At 36.5% G+C, this 18,269-nt stretch overlaps 1 protein-coding gene across 4 annotated transcripts in view; it reads left to right on the top strand.

Annotated features, from left to right (window-relative positions):
- Positions 1-16,976, top strand: part of LOC106137864 (homeobox protein homothorax) — a 293,141-nt gene extending 276,165 nt beyond the window's left edge. For 2 of the 4 annotated variants that reach the window (XM_060949363.1, XM_060949362.1), the window contains exons 12-14: positions 8,590-8,648; positions 11,688-11,870; positions 12,935-16,976. In XM_060949363.1, the coding sequence (XP_060805346.1) occupies positions 8,590-8,648; positions 11,688-11,845 (217 nt within the window). In that variant the 3' untranslated portion in view covers positions 11,846-11,870; positions 12,935-16,976. Of the gene's footprint in view, positions 1-8,589; positions 8,649-11,672; positions 11,871-12,934 lie in introns of all 4 variants that reach the window. The other 2 variants (XM_060949361.1, XM_060949360.1) reach the window with 1 other exon arrangement.
- Positions 16,977-18,269: the final 1,293 nt, after the last annotated feature.

The raw sequence follows: 18,269 nt of genomic DNA, 5'->3' as shown, positions 1-18,269 counted from the left end.
ATTTTTATGTTGACTTTATTTTATATAAATGTATGTAATTAATTATTGTACGTCTGTAAAGACAGGACTCAGTGGTACTCTATACAATTATATTATCTTTTTACCTGTGCTCCACAATAAATAGATTTGATTTGATTTGATTTGATTTGAAAGGGTCAGGTCAAAAGTACCCGAAACCGCCGAGCTTGCATGAAGAGAATTATGAATGCGATGGATGAAGCGAAGGAATTATGCAGATATCGTGGCAAGTGGAATGTTGTAGTCTCTGCCTATCCCTCCGGGAAAGAGGTGTGATTTTATGTATGTATGTATTACGGTAATTTACAGTAATTTTCAACAGTCGCTATTCAAAAAATCCTTTGAAAACGGTTCTATGATATAACTATCCTTCTTGACCGTAACGCACATTATTACAATCAAACAAAAGGTAAATAAATATATATAAAAATGACATTTGCCATCGGCAATCGCCATCATAGATCCCCGTTTATTCGTCGCACCTATAATTGCCTGATTTAGGGCACTTTCTATGCGCCGCCTGCGACGTAGGATTTCATGAAAAATATTTATGGGTGGACTGGACCCGCGAGGATTAGACGAATTTGTCGCTACGTGATGTCGTTTCACTTGTTTGTCCACTACTATACATACATACATGTGTGTAACACGTCTTTATTCCTTACGGGGAAGATATTGAGAGCCACGTTTAGCTGGATAAATTACGGAACTGAGATTCGGATAGTGAAAGGTAGATAGCCAATCGCTTAAAAAATCTCAAGTTATATGAACCTCTCTCTTTTTACATACATGCATATAATCACGTCTATATCCCTTGCGGGGTAGACAGAGCCAACAGTCTTGTAAAGACTGATAGGCCACGTTCAGCTATTTGGCTTTAAGATAGAATTGAGATTCAAATAGGTTGCTAGACCATCACCTAAAAAAGAATCCCAAGTCTGTAAGGCTATCCCTTAGTCGCCTTTTACGACATCCAAGGGAAAGAGATGGAATGGTGCTATTCTTTTTAGTATTGGTGCCGGGAACCACACGGCTCTTTTTTTAATTCCTTATATTTAATAAATACTGCAGTGTAGTTTGTTCCGCCGCTTCTTCTACACATACCCTTTGGAAGCGGTTGTAGTTATAATTAGATTTAAGTTATGTGACGTCAATAAGTGATACCTTGTATCCAATTTTGAAAATAAATCTATTCTATTCTATTCTTAGTCAAGAAGAGAAACAGACGACACACACTATGTTTTTTGCTACCAAACCAACATCAAAACCTTTTAGCTATAAATAGTGATACATCCGTAGGTTTTCGACCGACGCAGTTCGCAGCCCAAAAACTAAAAACAAGTTAGTAATAATGAATTATGTGTGGTCGAAATTAAACCGCTGTTTTGTCCCGGGCCGCGCCGTAAACGTTGTTTGTAACTGGACCCTAATTTCAGGGGCTAATATATAACTGTGTGTTAAAGGGTTGTCTTTGTGTTTAAAACAATGTATATCCACACGTCCATACTCCATACTTATATTATAAATTAGAGGCCGCCCACGACTCCGTCCGCATGGATACCCTATCAATCCTGCGGGAATTCCGGAATAAAAAGTAGCCTTTATGTTATTCTGGGTTTTCAGCTACCTTCATACCAAATTTCATCGTAATCGGTTCAGTAGTTTTTGCGTGAAAGAGTAACAAACATCCATACTGACATCCTGACATACAAATTTTCGCATTTATAATAATTTATATTAGATTTATTTATATTAGAAAGTCTGTCTGTTACGCTTTCAAGACTAAACCTAGGACCGATAATGAATTTCATCATTTTTTCTTAACTCCTCTTAAACATAGCATTTGTAAACCTGCAACAAACATGTTCTACAAGCAAGTACCGATGTCAACAATCAATCACAGAATCTCCGGCCATCAGACAGATCCGGGCGATCCGTCCGCACTGGATTTGTCAGATCTGCCGGCATTAGCGCCGGTCCGGTATTATTCACCCCCGGATCCGTGCCGGTTACAAATCTTCCAAGATTTGTTCAAGATCTGTCCGTGCCTTGCATTGTATTTGATGAATTTTAATAACTCGCAATATATGGAATACATTTTGGTAGATAAATTATTAAGTATGTACCACTTCTTCTACAATTGCCCTTTAGAAGAAGTAGTAGTTAATTTAATAAGTAATTTTGGACGTCAGTAAGTGAATTGTAGTCTTGTGCAATAAAAAAAGAACAGCAGATGTCTGTTATCACGAATAGACAAATCTTTTGAGATAAGGCGGTAAACACATACACAAAACACACTTCTTTTTAGAGGGGAAGGCACAGACTACATCTTTCCAATTGCCACGATCCTTGCATACTTCTATCGCTTCATCCACTTTTATCAATCATGCAAGCATCGGTTAAGTATACTGCTGAAGTAAAAAAGTATAGAAAAACTGGTAAATAAAGCAATTTATTATTTTGCCTGAATTTTCGGCCTAACAGTTAATTATCTTAAAAGCAATAACGGTGTACCCGCAAAATCTTTTTTCACGCATATCAACGTCAATTTATCAGTATGTATGTACCAGGAGCGCATCCCTCCGTAAGAGGACGAAAGGGCGAGTGACCGAGGGCTATCTCCGGGCGGGCTTTATGAAAACTAATGCCTTCATTTGGCGCGACTCCGGCCACCAGCGATAAGCTATGTCCTCCTAGTATCACGGGATTACCAAGTCGGCTTTAACCGGTACGGTCCTAGTCAGATAAAAGTTGCCTTCGAATCGTGTTCGTAATTTAAATGATAGAATTATCTAGTTTGTTGGAATTTTTTGTCTATTGTCTATTATTTGTCATGTTATCAAATCTATCCCTTACATGATGACAGAGTCTAAGTTGAAAAAGAGTGGAGAGCTATGATCAAAGGCTTCAGCTATTCAAAAAAAGTCTCAATTTACTTTTTATTTAAAAAAAAAATACTGAGCACGGGCGCAATTCATTACGAAACAAAAAGCAATGAACGAAATAAGCCGACAATTCCGTAAAAACTTTATACATACATACATACATATGGTCACGTCTATATCCCTTGCGGGGTAGACAGAGCCAACAGTCTTAAAAAGGCTGAATGGCCACGTTCAGCTATTTGGCTTAATGATAGAATTGAAATTCAAATAGTGACAGGTTGCTAACCCAACGCCTAAAAAAGAATCCCAAGTTTGTAAGCCTATCCCTTAGTCGCCTTTTACGACATCCATGGAAAAGAACTGGAGTGGTCCTATTCTTTTTTGTGTTGGTGCCGGAACCACACGGCACTAAAAACTTTATCATCGCAACTAAGCCGTATCGAGATCTGTTTAGGTAAAGTTTTTCCGCACGCTGTTTTTCCGCGCGGAATTAAACCTTAATTAGGGGAAAGGGCAATTTATTGCGGCCAGTAATACCTCACGCGGCACCTGTGTTTGCGCGGCAAAACGGGAATTGTGCAAATATAAAATAACATTCGAATAGATGTATAGTACTCATATACCAGCTTCAGACTGAGTCTTTAGTATTCCAAAACCCACGGATTTTTGTATAATATGAACCTCTTTTTGTACTCTGTTCTATGATTATCCGGAATTTCTGAAAAAATTATCAAGTATCAAGATAAAGTATGAACAATGTAGTGTATGAGTAGACTTACTAAGTACTGTACAGGAATCAGGATTTCAAGCAAAACACCGCTAGGAAAAGCTTATTCTTTACTGATAAACGACCCTTCATCTTTCATTCCAAATACAAAGAATAAGCATTTGAACACTAAGGTATATCCAATCCAAAACAACACAGAAACATTTCTTATATTTCATGACATATTTATACATGTTATTGTGTACATAACTCTAGGCACTAACCACTCTTACTATAAGAGCTATACACTTCATACATACATACATATGGTCACGTCTATATCCCTTGTGGGGTAGACAGAGCCAACAGTCTTAGAAAGATCGATTGAGCACGTTCGGCTATTTGGCTCAATTATAGAATTAAGATTCAAATAAAGACAGGTTACTTACTAGCCCTTCGCCTAAAAAATGGCAAGTTTGTAAGCCTATCCCTGACTCGCCTTTTACGACATTCATGGAAAAGAGTGGTCCTTTTCTTTTTTGTACTGGTGCCGTGAACCACACGGCACTTCATCTGATGTTAACCCCGTACCATCGCTATTTGTATTGCAACTAATAAAAACGTTCGGTCGCCCGACTGTTTCGCCTGTTCATTTGATTATGTTTGAGATTTATGTCTCAACCCGGTTGAGATGATCAATTTCAAATATTTTTTATTTATAAAAAAACAGGTATTTAACTCGGACATAAAGTGCCTTTATTTTATCTCCGATGTTTCGAATCATGTGACAATGTTCAAAATCTTAAAAAAAAATCTGTTAAATTTCGAACATATATTTCATTGAAAGTCTTTCATAGTGTCAATTGTTAATACGTACGTTTACTTCAGTCTTTCTTTGAACAGTTACGGTTTTTTTAATCAATAGCTGTTCTGATCCATAATTTATGGATCGGTGAACATAATTATGTTCAATACATTTGATTGAATCAGATGTTAATAAGAACTTTTCTCTTAATATTAACTGTCTTCACTGGACTATGTAAATTACATTTATACTTAGACACTCCCTTCTATTACATACCGCTAATAGCAATAAGAACCAGTAACAAAATTACGAAATTCCCTCAACCCTTTCTTGTTATTTAATTTGCTTTTCAACTAATTAAAATCCAAAAACTTTGAGTCGAAATTAAATTTTATTCTTCCTTCTTAATACACGAAAGAGTTCAAAATCCCTTGGCAAATAAATAGAGCTTCATTCTTAGAACCCTTACTTTGCCAGGGACGTGTTCCAAGGACTAAATTACCTTTTTAACTTTTCCTATTTAGGGAAAGTCCGGAAAATCACACAATAATAATAATAGGTACTGGGATATCAGCATCGAGTGGTCAGCAGCAATGGTTATCATAACGAATTTAGTTCGGAATACTCCTTATGCCTTACTGCGCTCCTAATACTAATAATGTCCCCTTCGTTGTTACGTTATTCCGGGAATTATACCGTTAAGATTTGTTTTTAACCGACTTCAGAAATCGAAAAGGATCTTTCCTAAATGGTTTTTATGACTATATTTAAAATGAAGGAAACCTGTGGTCTTGTCAAATCACCCATCAGTATGCCACCTAACACAGAATAATGACAATTTTCAACACTACGCAACTTATGTTCAACACAATTTATCATTCAAAATCCAATTGAATCATGCAGATGTGTCTCAAAATAATGGTTTCAGAATTCATTACTACTATTACCCGTCCAAAATGAAGGCAAACATAAATACGAGGGTAAATTTGACACTAAGCTTATCTTACAATTAGCCGAATTTGCATACAAAACGCATATATCTCGGGTGCATGCTTTTGAGAACACTGACAATGCACCACAACTCACAATCACTACGCATTAATAGGTCTCGTGCACACTGAGCAAGTTTCAGATGCGATTTTGCAAACAATAAAATTAACGTTTTATTCTATACTAGAGGCCGCCCACGACTTCGTCCGCGTGGAAACCCTATCAATCACGCGGGAACTCTGGGACAAAAAGAAGCCTATATGTTATTCTGGGTCTTCAGCTACCCACATACCAAATTTCATCGTAATCGGTTCAGTAGTTTTTGCGTGAAAGACAAACATCCATACTGACATACTCACAAACATATTAGCATAATTGACACTATAAATACATTAGCATAATTGACACTATAAATACATAAGTAAATATTATATTGAATAAAATGTTTTTTTTTTTCTTGTACCTAAGAAAAAATTTGAGTGCGTTTCATGTCAATCTACCTGTTTTTGAGCAAGCCAGATTGGTCTTAGGTGATATGGTCTAGCTCCAGTCAATGTATTATTAAATAGATTTTAATAGCTCAAAGCTCTCCTTACTTTCTTGCAATAAAATAAAACGTCTAAGAAAATTATTTAAATTAATATATAATTAATTATGTGCTGTGTCCAATATATAATTAAAAAATATCCGACACAGCAACTTAATTATTAATATAACTTATAAATAAAAGGACACAGTGTGTCAGAGCCCTTACTGGTTATCTGAGCATTGTCAACCCTTCGGCTGGGAAATTAACAAATTCAGTTATGATTTACGATGCAGGGTTAACGCCACCCGATATGAAATGTACAGATGTAATGTTTTTGTTATTCGTAATAATAGTTTTATTAAAAAAAGTCTAGTGAATGAGTGAATGTAGCTGTTGCGTGTCGCGTTGGCTTTGTTATAATAACAAATGCATTAAATCTTTATCCTTCACGGGGCAGACAGAGCCAACAGTCTCAAAAAGACCAAATAATTGAAATGACATAAAATTGTTAGAATTATTTTTTTATTGATGGACTTTCACTTTCTAGGCGAATATGAGGCACAGAATTATTAAATTTTATTATCTTAGTTATACCTTCACCTTTTTTTTACACAAAAATGGCTAAATTCCTATCAAGAGTACTCAAAACCGACGAGCTTGTTTGAAGATAGTTATGAATGTGGATGATAGAAGTAGGCGGAGATCGTGGCAAGTGGAAATACATATGTAGTCTCTGCCTACCCCTTTTCGAGTATGATGAATAGAATAGAATAGATTTATTTTCAAAATTGGATACAAGGTATCACTTATTGACGTCACATCACTTAAATCTAATCATAACTACTACAGCTTCCAAAGCGCAGGTGTAGAAAAAGCTGCGGAACAAGCTACACTGCAGCATCTTCATCGAACGTCAATTTACAAATATAGATCTCTTAAATCTAAATCGTGGACGAATGCACATTGTCTACATAAAAAAACATGAATGAATGTAGAACTAATGAGTTAAGTGAGTGTTAGTGATACATACATACATACATAAAATCACGCCTCTTTCCCGGAGGGGTTTCCCCGAGAGACTACCTCGATTGAGATATAGAAATTTAACTTTATTTAGAATTTTGATTTTAGAATTTAACTCGATTTCGAGAGTGTTAGTGATGTTAGCGTAAAACTGTTTTTTCGAATATAATGTGAAGAAAGGAAACAATCTACTTTATTGATCTGTGCAACCCGTGGTGTAGCCCTCAGCCCTTCACTAGTGTCGCCAGCTGACCTCTCCCTAATTTTGTATGTAATTGCAAACAGAAATGTCAAAATACAAGAATACAATGTGGCGTGATCCCCTTGTCCCTAATAGTTTGATATCTGATGTCTTATGGCCTTCCAGACTTTTCGAGACTGCTAGTTCTACCCCGTTAGAGATAATCACGTTTCAATATGTGTGTATGTTGATATCCAAAAAAAGTTTAAGTTCTATATATTTTTTATTATAATTCATTTTATTCGAATATCTTAGAGATTGATTTTGTTCTCTTACATTTTTCTTTCAGTTAAATCCAGTATTTGCAATGAACATTTTTCTTTTAGGTATTTGAGTTAACATAGAATTTTAAAAAATTACGGTCGAATTGAGAAACCTCCACCCTTTTTTAAAGTCGGTTAAAAAGTCGATACAACGATTTATTTTTCTGTTGTAAAACTAGTTTAAATAATTGTTGAGAAGGTTTTGTCTTCACTCTCTTTCGTTTCGGTGATCCCCAAAATTCTAAGTCTGAGACCTCGCTGGACACAAAAGGAACACACCAGCTTAACCCTCCAACAGCCATAGACCCCGGATGAAGAGTTAATGAACTAATCCAGATATTAACAATACATTAGGCGCATCGGTCGCCTCATCCCTTACTCTGCCTGCGAACTGTAGCTAATTTGAAACGCTCTTTATGTTTATTTTAATGTTAGGGAAAATTTCACAACTTGGATTATTTTGGAACTAAACTACATATAAATGATAAACTTTATTTCCGCTTTGTTTAGATATGAATTATGTATTTAAATATTTTTTTTATCTTACTGCTTAAAATTGATAGCACAGCATATGTATTAGTTCACCAGTAACAAAATTAGTGAAAATTAAGTTAAAAACTAATCAAATCGCGAAGCAATCGGAGATATCTGGTATCTCGTGCAAAATTCATAGTGACAGTTAATTTGGAAATGCAGCGGCGCGCCGTTCGGGGACATAACTTATTCAGCGGCCATTATAACATATTGCCCAAGTAATTGTTTCAAAGCTCTCTCACTCTTATGTGCTCCTAGTCTCTACGAGAACGATTGTAGAATAAATCAAAAATATATTTACCGATATTATATAATAAATCTATCCGATCAATTATTTTCTCACCATTTTTTTTTTCAAATTAACCTAACGGAAAGATATTGAAAACAATAAAAAGTTTACCACTTCCCATATAACCAAGAAACGCTATTGTAAAATTAACAATTTTCACTCACGTATAGACAAAACGATGTACGACCGTTAGCTCATGTCTGATTGACTATTGTTTTTCCAAATCCATTATTTCCAATTGATGCTTGCTGTTTGTTTTCTTTGTTTTACTTGCAATAAATTTAATACAATGTTTTCTTGTTTCAGGTTTATCAACGCGAGACGTAGGATAGTGCAACCCATGATAGACCAGTCAAATAGAGCAGGTAACATTTTTCTTATACATCTACATATTTTGATAACAATTTATTGCCAATTCATTTATTTCACGTCTAATGAAAAAGTCCCATGAGAGTTATAAAATTCACATCACGTGAAGTTCGTATTTAAACGAACTCGATTCATACACTCGGAAAGTAGAAAATATAAATTATACTGGACTTTGTCCATTTCACACAAGCCATAATTCGAATTCAGCCATCAATAGACATTACGTTCACGTGTGGCCTTTGAAATTCGAATTCCGCAGCACGTTCGAGACTTTGAAGTCGAAAATTGAATTTGCCGACCACAGAGCACGGCGAGTGCCTTCATACAGTATGCAGCCGTGCAGTTGAGTAACCGGGCCGGCGTCCCACGGGGCCAGCCGTCTCTCCTGGCTTTTAGCACTGACCATCCACGAGTTATTTGCGCTACGTCTCTCGAACAAACTACGCCCAGCTGCGCCCTCAAATAATGACTCGATTAAAGAATGTAATCTACTACTTTAAAAGCCAGAGAGAAACGAGAATATTGAACAAAAACACAGAGATATCTGACACAGGGAAAAACTTCGCCCGTCGACAATATGGAATAGAATTACAAACGACCAATTCTATTTTTACTTTGTAATTGTAGCACACAGTCCATAAAATGTTCGGGCCCCGCACGCAGCTAACAAAAATTCCACCCTGGAAAAAAAGGACATCGCAGAAAAAGGGCTTACTCTTGCGAACGCCGGGAACGCAAGAAGGGTAAAAAAGAATAATGTCCGAATTCGTTGACCCGTCCCGGGCGATCCATCACTCGCCCCTCCGTCGACTATCGCCGATGTATGCTCGCCTGGTACCTTTATCTAGATGTGTGGATGTATTCGAGGGCCTCGCCTATTCGGGATTAGAGAGATCTTCTCCCTTTTTGTCTGTCCGTAATTTCGTGGAGCGAGAAAATTTTGTATTTTAATTCAGAGTGCACGTTTTTAATAAACCAACCGGATCGAGAGCCGCGACTGATGAGAGCAACACGATTTAATCCTCGCGAAAAGCTCAATAAACGATTGGTCGGAAATAGCGTACGATGGCCGCGCTCGGACGAATTGTAATTTACAGGCTGGCACGGTAATGGCGTCGCATCAGAGAGCAATTTATGCCCTTATAATAAATTCATTAGCCAGCGCCGTCGTTCCGAGCTGGAACACCGACTATCCGTATATATGGCCACTAGCAGTCGAACCACTGACAGGGTTATGTCTGACGACACGCACACACGTTACTGCCGACGTATTAATAAACCACGAAGCTATTACGTCGATACAGTGGTATATGGCAAAAAGGAGAATTATTTGAGTACGACGATTAATGGAAACAAAAAGCGAACGATTGAGTTGCTACGTTATATATTCTAACAGCAGAAGCGAAGTGTGCCAAATTCGGAGCAGGGGAATGCCCATCGCACGCACCAGGAATACATAAGCGCGAACGTCCGAACTACAAATAATATAGTGATTGGGATTGCCTTTTGGCTTGACCACAGGAAATGCGGTGGCCATTTTCTTTAGTCCATTGCCAAAACAATTTTCCATCTATCGTCCACCCTCCGGTTTTTCCATTTTCCGTCGTCGGCAAACTTGGCGGCGTTCACATCCGCCGGTTTGGCTGGGAACATTTAGGAATCGCTCTGTTTTATGTTCTTTGTGAACTACAAGTGAGTTATGTTATCTTGTTTTCGATATTCAACTGTATTCAACACTAAGAATGCAGCGATCAAGGTCTCGTCCAGAGTTTACCGCTTACTAAATCATAGTTTCCTGGTAGCAGGGGTACGTTCCGGGAGCTCCGTTATTGCTTCCTGTTGTCCTAGTAGCAGGAGCCACGCTTCACCGGGTAGGGGGACTTTCAATTCTTGCAAGTTCGCACAAAAATGTGGCTGCATAGTTAGATATTTTTAGAACAGAAATTTACTTTCATTAAACCACCAAAATGTATTTCATAACAGATATTTTAGAATATAAACATTCGAAGAATAATGCTGCTAATACTCATGTAGTACTTGACGGGTCGTGTCGCTGATACTTAACTGGCCGTTTCTCGTCCAATTCTATTCCATCCAAAAAATCGTCTAAATAACTAGATTTACATTGATATATTATTAATGTACTCAGAATTATTTCTATACAAAAGACATTACATCTAGTCGTGTTTGTGCGGAAATCTCAAAAACCAATGGCGCGTACCACCATAAAGACCCCACGAGGACGAAGGAAAAATCGGAAATCGGCCACTATAATGGGCGAAAACCATTACTTCGCGATTGATAATCCCAGGGAAATATGGCAATCGGAAACCATAACAGTTTTGTGGTAAAATTGAGCGAATTCCTATCTCCCGCGGCCGACGGATTTTGCATTCGTCGTTTTTTTTTATCCGTAAGCAATAAAAATTCCGTAACTGCGTTTCAGGCTTATTTTAATGCCGACCCTCGAGGGATAAGTCCCTAGATTAACAGGTGCATGTAATAACTATATAAAATTTGAATCGTTTTCAAAACTGATGGACAAATGTGGACTAGTGATAGAAGTCAGCAGTAATTTAATGTAAATAAAACACTCAGAAAACCGCTTTGATTATTATCTTGCGATAAAAATTACACTCGGTTATGAATGATTTTAACTATGAAAAAATTAAACATTTTTATAATAATTATAATAATGTATCGTTATGCGAAAAAGTCATTTTTTTATGATATTTAAGAAAAGCACAAATTGAATTTAATATTTTAATAAATAAATTTCAATTTCAATTCAATAAAAAAAACCATACATACAGATGAACGTGGCCTTTCAGTCTTTTCAGTACTCTCTACTCCGCGAGGGATATAGACTACATTACTATATGTATGTAAAAGCACGGATTACTTTAAATCTTTGTAACCTGTAAAAACCAGTTATAACTACTACTTGTAACCAGTTGAAACCGCTCATAACCAGTTTCCCATCGAGACTGGCCCAACAGCCGGCCTAATTAACCGTCCAGTGTTCTACCCTGCAGTGTTCCCGCATGCTGGGCCGAGCGGCGCGTACAGTCCCGAAGCCACTATGGGCTACATGATGGACGGCCAGCAGATGATGCACAGGCCACCCACGGACCCTGCCTTCCACCAGGGCTACGCGCATTACCCCGCAGAATACTACGGGCACCATCTCTAATGCCACCTGCAATGTTAATGTAAATGTAAGTATTTTTATATTTTTATTCCTATAAATGCTTATGAAAGAAGATGTAGTTACAGGAATAGAAAAGGGTATGTTTAGATGGTTTGGTATACATAAATCACGCCAGGAGCGGTAGGCAGAGACCACATCTTTCCACTTGCCACGATCATACTTCTTTTGCTTCATCTACATTCATAACTCTCTTCATGCAAGCTCGTTGGTTTCGGGTACTCTTGACCTGACCTTTTACATGCGGTTGTAATAAGATAACAAAAGATGAAGTTTTGCCCAGTATTTTAATTAAGTTTTGTACCTTGACTATCACAGACCATAAACTAATTAGAGAAACCTGGTGACCCGTAATACAGGTACTTCTGCCACCTAGAACAGGCATCAGTTCTCCACACACATTTTTTACCTTTTGAGGTTGTACGTAAGAATTATCCTAACTATTTATGTTGTGGAGAAAAAAAAAGTATTTATTTTAAAAAAAAGTATACTAAATCAGCATAAGGCAAAAAAACATAGTTACCTATGCCACCCATACTGTGCAAACCTTGTTTTTACCACGTCATTGTTTCCCAATAGGAGTTATTCGTAACGCGAACAACAAAACCTGTAACTGAGCCTTCCTGTACATTATAGGCATTTGCAGTGTTAAGGCACAATGGTTCTCAAAGCCGAGTGCGGATTTTCCTGTGCTCGAACTCCGCCCGAGGCATTCTAATGTTGCAGTCTAGACTTATGTGGGATACCTAGTGTTACGATGCATTTGTAATCAAGAGGAGTTGCCTTAGTTATGTGGGATTGGAATCGCCCGTTCTTGGAAATTGTTGATGGGGTTAATATTTATGGGACTGATAGTGGAAATCTAAATAAAACAATTTTCCTGCTCTTTGGAATGACACAAAATAAATACTATGTTTGTATTCAATTTGCTATACTGATTGCAAATAAAACTATACATATAGATAAATATCGGATTTTTTGTTATTTTAATACGGCATACGAAAACCTCTCGTCTATAACTTTTTAATAACATTATTAATAAAATACTGATAAACATTTTTATTATTATTTCAGATATGAATAACAGAAAGAGCGTAAGGCGGCTACTGCGCAGGGAGCCGTGACGCGACGCGACGCGACACAACACGACACGACGCTGTCGCAACAGCGCGGCGCGACGCGACGCGACAACAGGAGAACGATGCTACACTGTACATAAAACGATACCTTTTGTAATATTTGAAACAGTATACGATCTCCTAACGTAAGGTTAAAGTCAAATTTAATGTTTAATTACTGTAAATGTTAATTTACGCCACTGGTCTTGTAACATAACGGTGCAATCACCTTTATAAATAATGCGGTTATATCACTCAGAAACAATAGGAACAAGTTGATGAATGTAACAATAAAATGGTTTGATAGTTATCGTATATTTATAGCTAATTGTGTATTGTTATTACGTAAATATAAATAAATAATTGAATAGTTGTAAGTTGTAACTATCAGTGGAAGTACTTGGGTCGCCGGACGGTAGATGGGGAATTGTAAAGGATGTATAAGTTATTTTTGGTATGGTTTTTCTTTGGTGAAGTAGCGGCGGGAGCAATGCGCGGGCGCAGGGTAACAAATAACATTATCACGTGTTTTATTTAAGGTTGATGGACAATCTAAAATTTAGACCTGTTTTTGATTCTAGACAGACATAAATTACTTTTACGTAGGAATAGTTTATCTGAAAGAATGGGCTTTATTTAAAAAGTGTGGATATAAAAAACAAGATAATTAATTAATTTACTTGTTTATTGCGTAAATATTGCGTGGATATTTTTAATTGAAACCTGATTTCTCAGAATCCGCCCCGCCCGCGCCCGCCTATGCCCCCGCTGCCGCTCATATCTTGCGACACGCCAAGTTGCGTCAATCACAACTTAGTATACTTACTTTGGTAGAATGTGTTGCGTCTGTTACCTTTCTCACCATCATTAAGCTCAAATTGTACTTCTATCGTCAATTTTGATGTTGAATTGTGATTGTTGTAGGCTAGGAAGAATTCGATTGCGTACGTAAAAAAAAATAATGTTTTAAAAAAAGAGTAATCAAAACGCCCGTTAACAGTTTTGTTTAATTGAATCGCAACGTTAAATGTATAGTTATGACAATCACAATACAATCATATTTCATTGTCCGTACACTAGTTTCGTAATTTTTGCGTTACAGGTGAAATAACATATCTTGATATATATATTTATTATAATAATGATATTGTGAATTGAATATCATCGTTTCACCTTGCCTTGGTGTTCACTAATGTAGCACAATTTGTAACCGATGTATACGACGACAAAAATGATATTTTACAATGTTAAAAAGAGATTTTTAGGTCTATTTTGTCTTGTATAATACCTGACATTTGCCTTCTATGTTACCAGGAGACCATGAAGTTTTATTGTTCATGCGTGTGAAGAGGCTTACGGATTGAACGTGATGCTGGCTGTATTGCGCTTTTGAATATCGAACATTGAAAAAAGAAATTGATGGCATGGCTACATAATTTATTTGTTAGTTGCCTACACTTGAAGCAATTGGCTTTAAGTTTTGAACGTTCGATATTTAAAAAACACTATGTCTAAGCGCAGGACTTGCCAGCGTTCACTTTGTTCGATCAATTGAACTTATGTATGACCAATTATTTTTACTAGTAGTTGAACTATTTGGAAAATAAAAACAGGTAGATAATATTTAATTCAAAATTACTACATCTAAAGTATGTAATAGTTTTCAATTTGATAGAATCATTGTTATTTTCATCGATTCGCCAGCCTCTGCGTCGCACTACATATTAAATAGTGACAAAGTCGTGTGATTTTGTGACTGATAAGAATTGTGAGCTTCTCTTAGATTACAAACGTTTTTTTTTTAACTGTTCCGTGGACGAAATTTGAGATACGATTAAATTACAATTTACAGTGATATAGGTGTTTAAATATAAAGTCCGTTCCAATTTATTGTGGGAAAGCGGAATGTTCAGTTTTCAGTAAATCTTTTGTGAGGGTATTATCATCGTGAAAATTTTAGCTGAGCATTAAGTCGCTTATCCTAAAAATAAGACACCGTTTTTCCACAATTTTTGCAATGGACCAAAACTTGCGTACCACGGAACGCATCTATGTTTCAAATCATGAGAATACGTTAAGTAATGCTTTGCATTACAGCCTTATGCCATGTATACGAACGGGAGCTATAAATGTCGAAGCCTAGTTACGGTTAACTTCGGAAATATCCGGAAACAAGCTTTATACTAGGGTAAATGAACCACCATTGTATTTTAAATCAAGCGTGACACACGTTTTTGAGAGGCGACGCACAGTGGACTTAATGTGAACTAAAATTGTTAAGAAAATTCGAATTTAGAATATTTAAAATTGTGCGTACAAAAGAGGTGCCGACTAATATTTTTTTTATCTGTGCCACATGTCGGCCAAAAAGTTTTTTTTATTCTATTTCAGCACGCACTGCGCAAAATAAATTTTTGCGTTTTCTGTTTTATTTCGCGCACATTCTAGACAAATAGCGATGCTTTAATTAAAATTGAGAAGTAATGGCGCCACGCGCCGCCTCCCGAAAACACACTGTGTCAATTTTAGTGTCTCATATTAGAAGGTTTGTTAACTTTTGTAAATATTCTTATCGTAAAAATTACATCGCCATTTTACTTTGTATAAACCGTTTCGTTTCCACTTAGGTTTCAGTATTAAGGCTTGCGTGTCAGTGGCGCCCTCTGAACGAAAACTCTTATAATCTAAGACGAAAACGTATAAAAGTTTTTGAGTAATATTATGTGTTGTCCTTGAAATGATGTATAAATTACACGAGGGTTATTGGCTTACTTGATACTTACTTGCACCATCCGATGAGGAGTTACAGAACATGGTAACAATAATGAATGATGCAATTGAATGTAAGTTATGGAAGTTATTGTGAATAAGACTAAGGTGGTGGTTTTTAAAAAGTATAACAGTATGTAATATTAGTATAAATGGAGAAAGAGTGCAGCAAGTGAATGAATTTGTGTATTTAGGCTGCATGTTCACAAGGTATGGCAAGAACGAGGGAGTTTTAGAGAGAAGAGTGGCTGCGAGAAATAAAGTAAATGAGGCATTACCTTTATACCGAATAGCAGGACATTACCTTTATACCGAATAGCAGGAGGGTATCAAAAAAGCCGACTTCATCATGGAATTAATGCCCAGACTTATGTATGGGAGAGAGTTGGGTATGGCAGAAAGAGTGAACGCATTTGAAATGAGAGGTTTAAGAAGTATGTGTGGTGTTTAAAAGGGATTAGAAATATCGATGTAAAAGAAATATGAGTGGAAGAGAATGTGAGATGTGAATGACGTGTGAAGTGACGATGGGAAGAGTATGTTGAGATGGTTTGGACATGTCGAGAGAATGGATGAGGACAGACTAACGAAAGGAATTCATGGGGTAGAGCTGACTGTGAAAGTGGTCCAGGGCCACCCTGGTCGAACTTTCAAGGACGAAATTTAGAATGTGTTAAAAAAGGGAGATGTTAGGAGTACCCGTAATCGTCGAATATGCATGAAAAGAATAATGAGCGTGGAGGAAGTGGGAACGGTCTGTAAAGATCGTAGCAAAAAAAAATCCATAGACTCTGCGTACCCCAATGAGAGACAGGCGTGATGGTATGTATGTATGTATGTACCATTGACACGTAAGTCACCTTTTCACGATTTTCGAACATTTCTTCCACAAAACCAGCCTTTGTTGATATTTCACATTTATTATTGTTATTTGCATTGCGTGTAATATATTTTTATTAAGAGAAAAATCTTAAATAGTAGTTGTTAGGTATTAATGTATTAATTGAAGAATTTTATTTTGATTTTTCTCTTTATTATATATGTATATGTACATTATATATAATGATTTGAAAGTCATCAAGTTATTGTAAATATAGTATACTAAAAGAACATTGAGCGTCTGTCAGCGAGACTTTTCAATTATTCAGTGGTTGGAGACGGAAAAGTTAATTATATATTTGTATTGTATAATTTTGGCGAGGTACATATTATTATAAATATAAAGTATACACGAATAGTGACAGGGGCGTAGCTAGGTGCTGTAACATGGGTTACGGAACGAGATCTTTAAGGGACCCGACAATATAAAAATAACCGTAGTTGCATTTATTTAAAAAGGCTATATCAAGAATAGAGATCACAAATTTCCCTGAAATACTTCAAGTAAATTTTCAATACCAAATTTTAATTTTTTTTTTCTTTAAATATAAAGCCCAATGCTCATGTCCTGTACTATAGCTACGCCTCTTCACGACAAACTGATTTATATAATAAATAAATAAATAGCTGACGCTGACGGAACGTGAGACCCGGACGAAACTGTGTCGGCATTATGAATGCTACGATTGTGTAAAAAATATTAAAACCTAAAAAAAAAATATCTTGTTTCATTTCATAAGGATCCTATTCTGAGTAACAATAATTTTTATATCAGATATTTTAAGGTTGAATTTAGAGAACAGTGCGACCTGCGGTGCGGTGGCCTGCAGAGAAACATGACACTATTTTCAAAAAACATAAACATACATACATTCATATATCTATATCTCTTGCGGGGTAGACAGAGCCAACAGTCTTGAAAAGACTAAATGGCCACGTTCAGCTATTTGGCTTAATGATAGAATTGAGATCCAAATAGTGACAGGTTGCTAGCCCATCTCGCCTAAAAACGAATCCCAAGTTTGTAAGCCTATCGCTTAGTCGCCTTTTACGACATCCATGGGAAAGGGATGGAGTGGTCCTATTCTTTTTTGTATTGGTGCCGGGAACCACACGGCACAAAGTGTTTTGGTAAGTATAAAGGATTCATAATACATAATTATATAATCACGTCTATGTCCCTTGCGGGATAGACAGAGTTAACACTCTCGAAAAGATCAAATAGGTTGCTAGCCCATCGTGTAAATGAAGAATCCCAAGTTTATTATCCTTTCCCTTGATTGCTTTTACAATCTCCAAAGAAGAGAAGAAGTTAGCACACTAATTACAATTATTTGAATTGTAACATGACATTTAGGTCAAGTTTTCCAATTAATTTCATGATTCTTCATTAATAAAAGTTTAAAAACAACATACATACATATAATCACACCTATATCCCTTGCGGGGTAGACAGAGCCAACAGTCTTAAAAAGACTATATAATAAGCCACGTTCAGCTATTTGGTAGCATTGCGTTCCATATAGTGACAGGTAACCTGTCACCTAAAAGAAGAATCCCAAGTTTATAAGCCTATCCCTTAGTCGCCTTTTACGACATCCATGGTAAAGAGATGAACTGGTCCTATTCTTTTTCATAATGAT

This window comes from Amyelois transitella, chromosome 18, assembly GCF_032362555.1.
Source record: "Amyelois transitella isolate CPQ chromosome 18, ilAmyTran1.1, whole genome shotgun sequence".
In the NCBI taxonomy this organism is placed as follows: Eukaryota; Metazoa; Arthropoda; class Insecta; order Lepidoptera; family Pyralidae; genus Amyelois; species Amyelois transitella.
The sequence above is the reverse complement of the archived record's forward strand: the minus strand, read 5'-3'. Positions and strand labels throughout refer to the sequence as shown.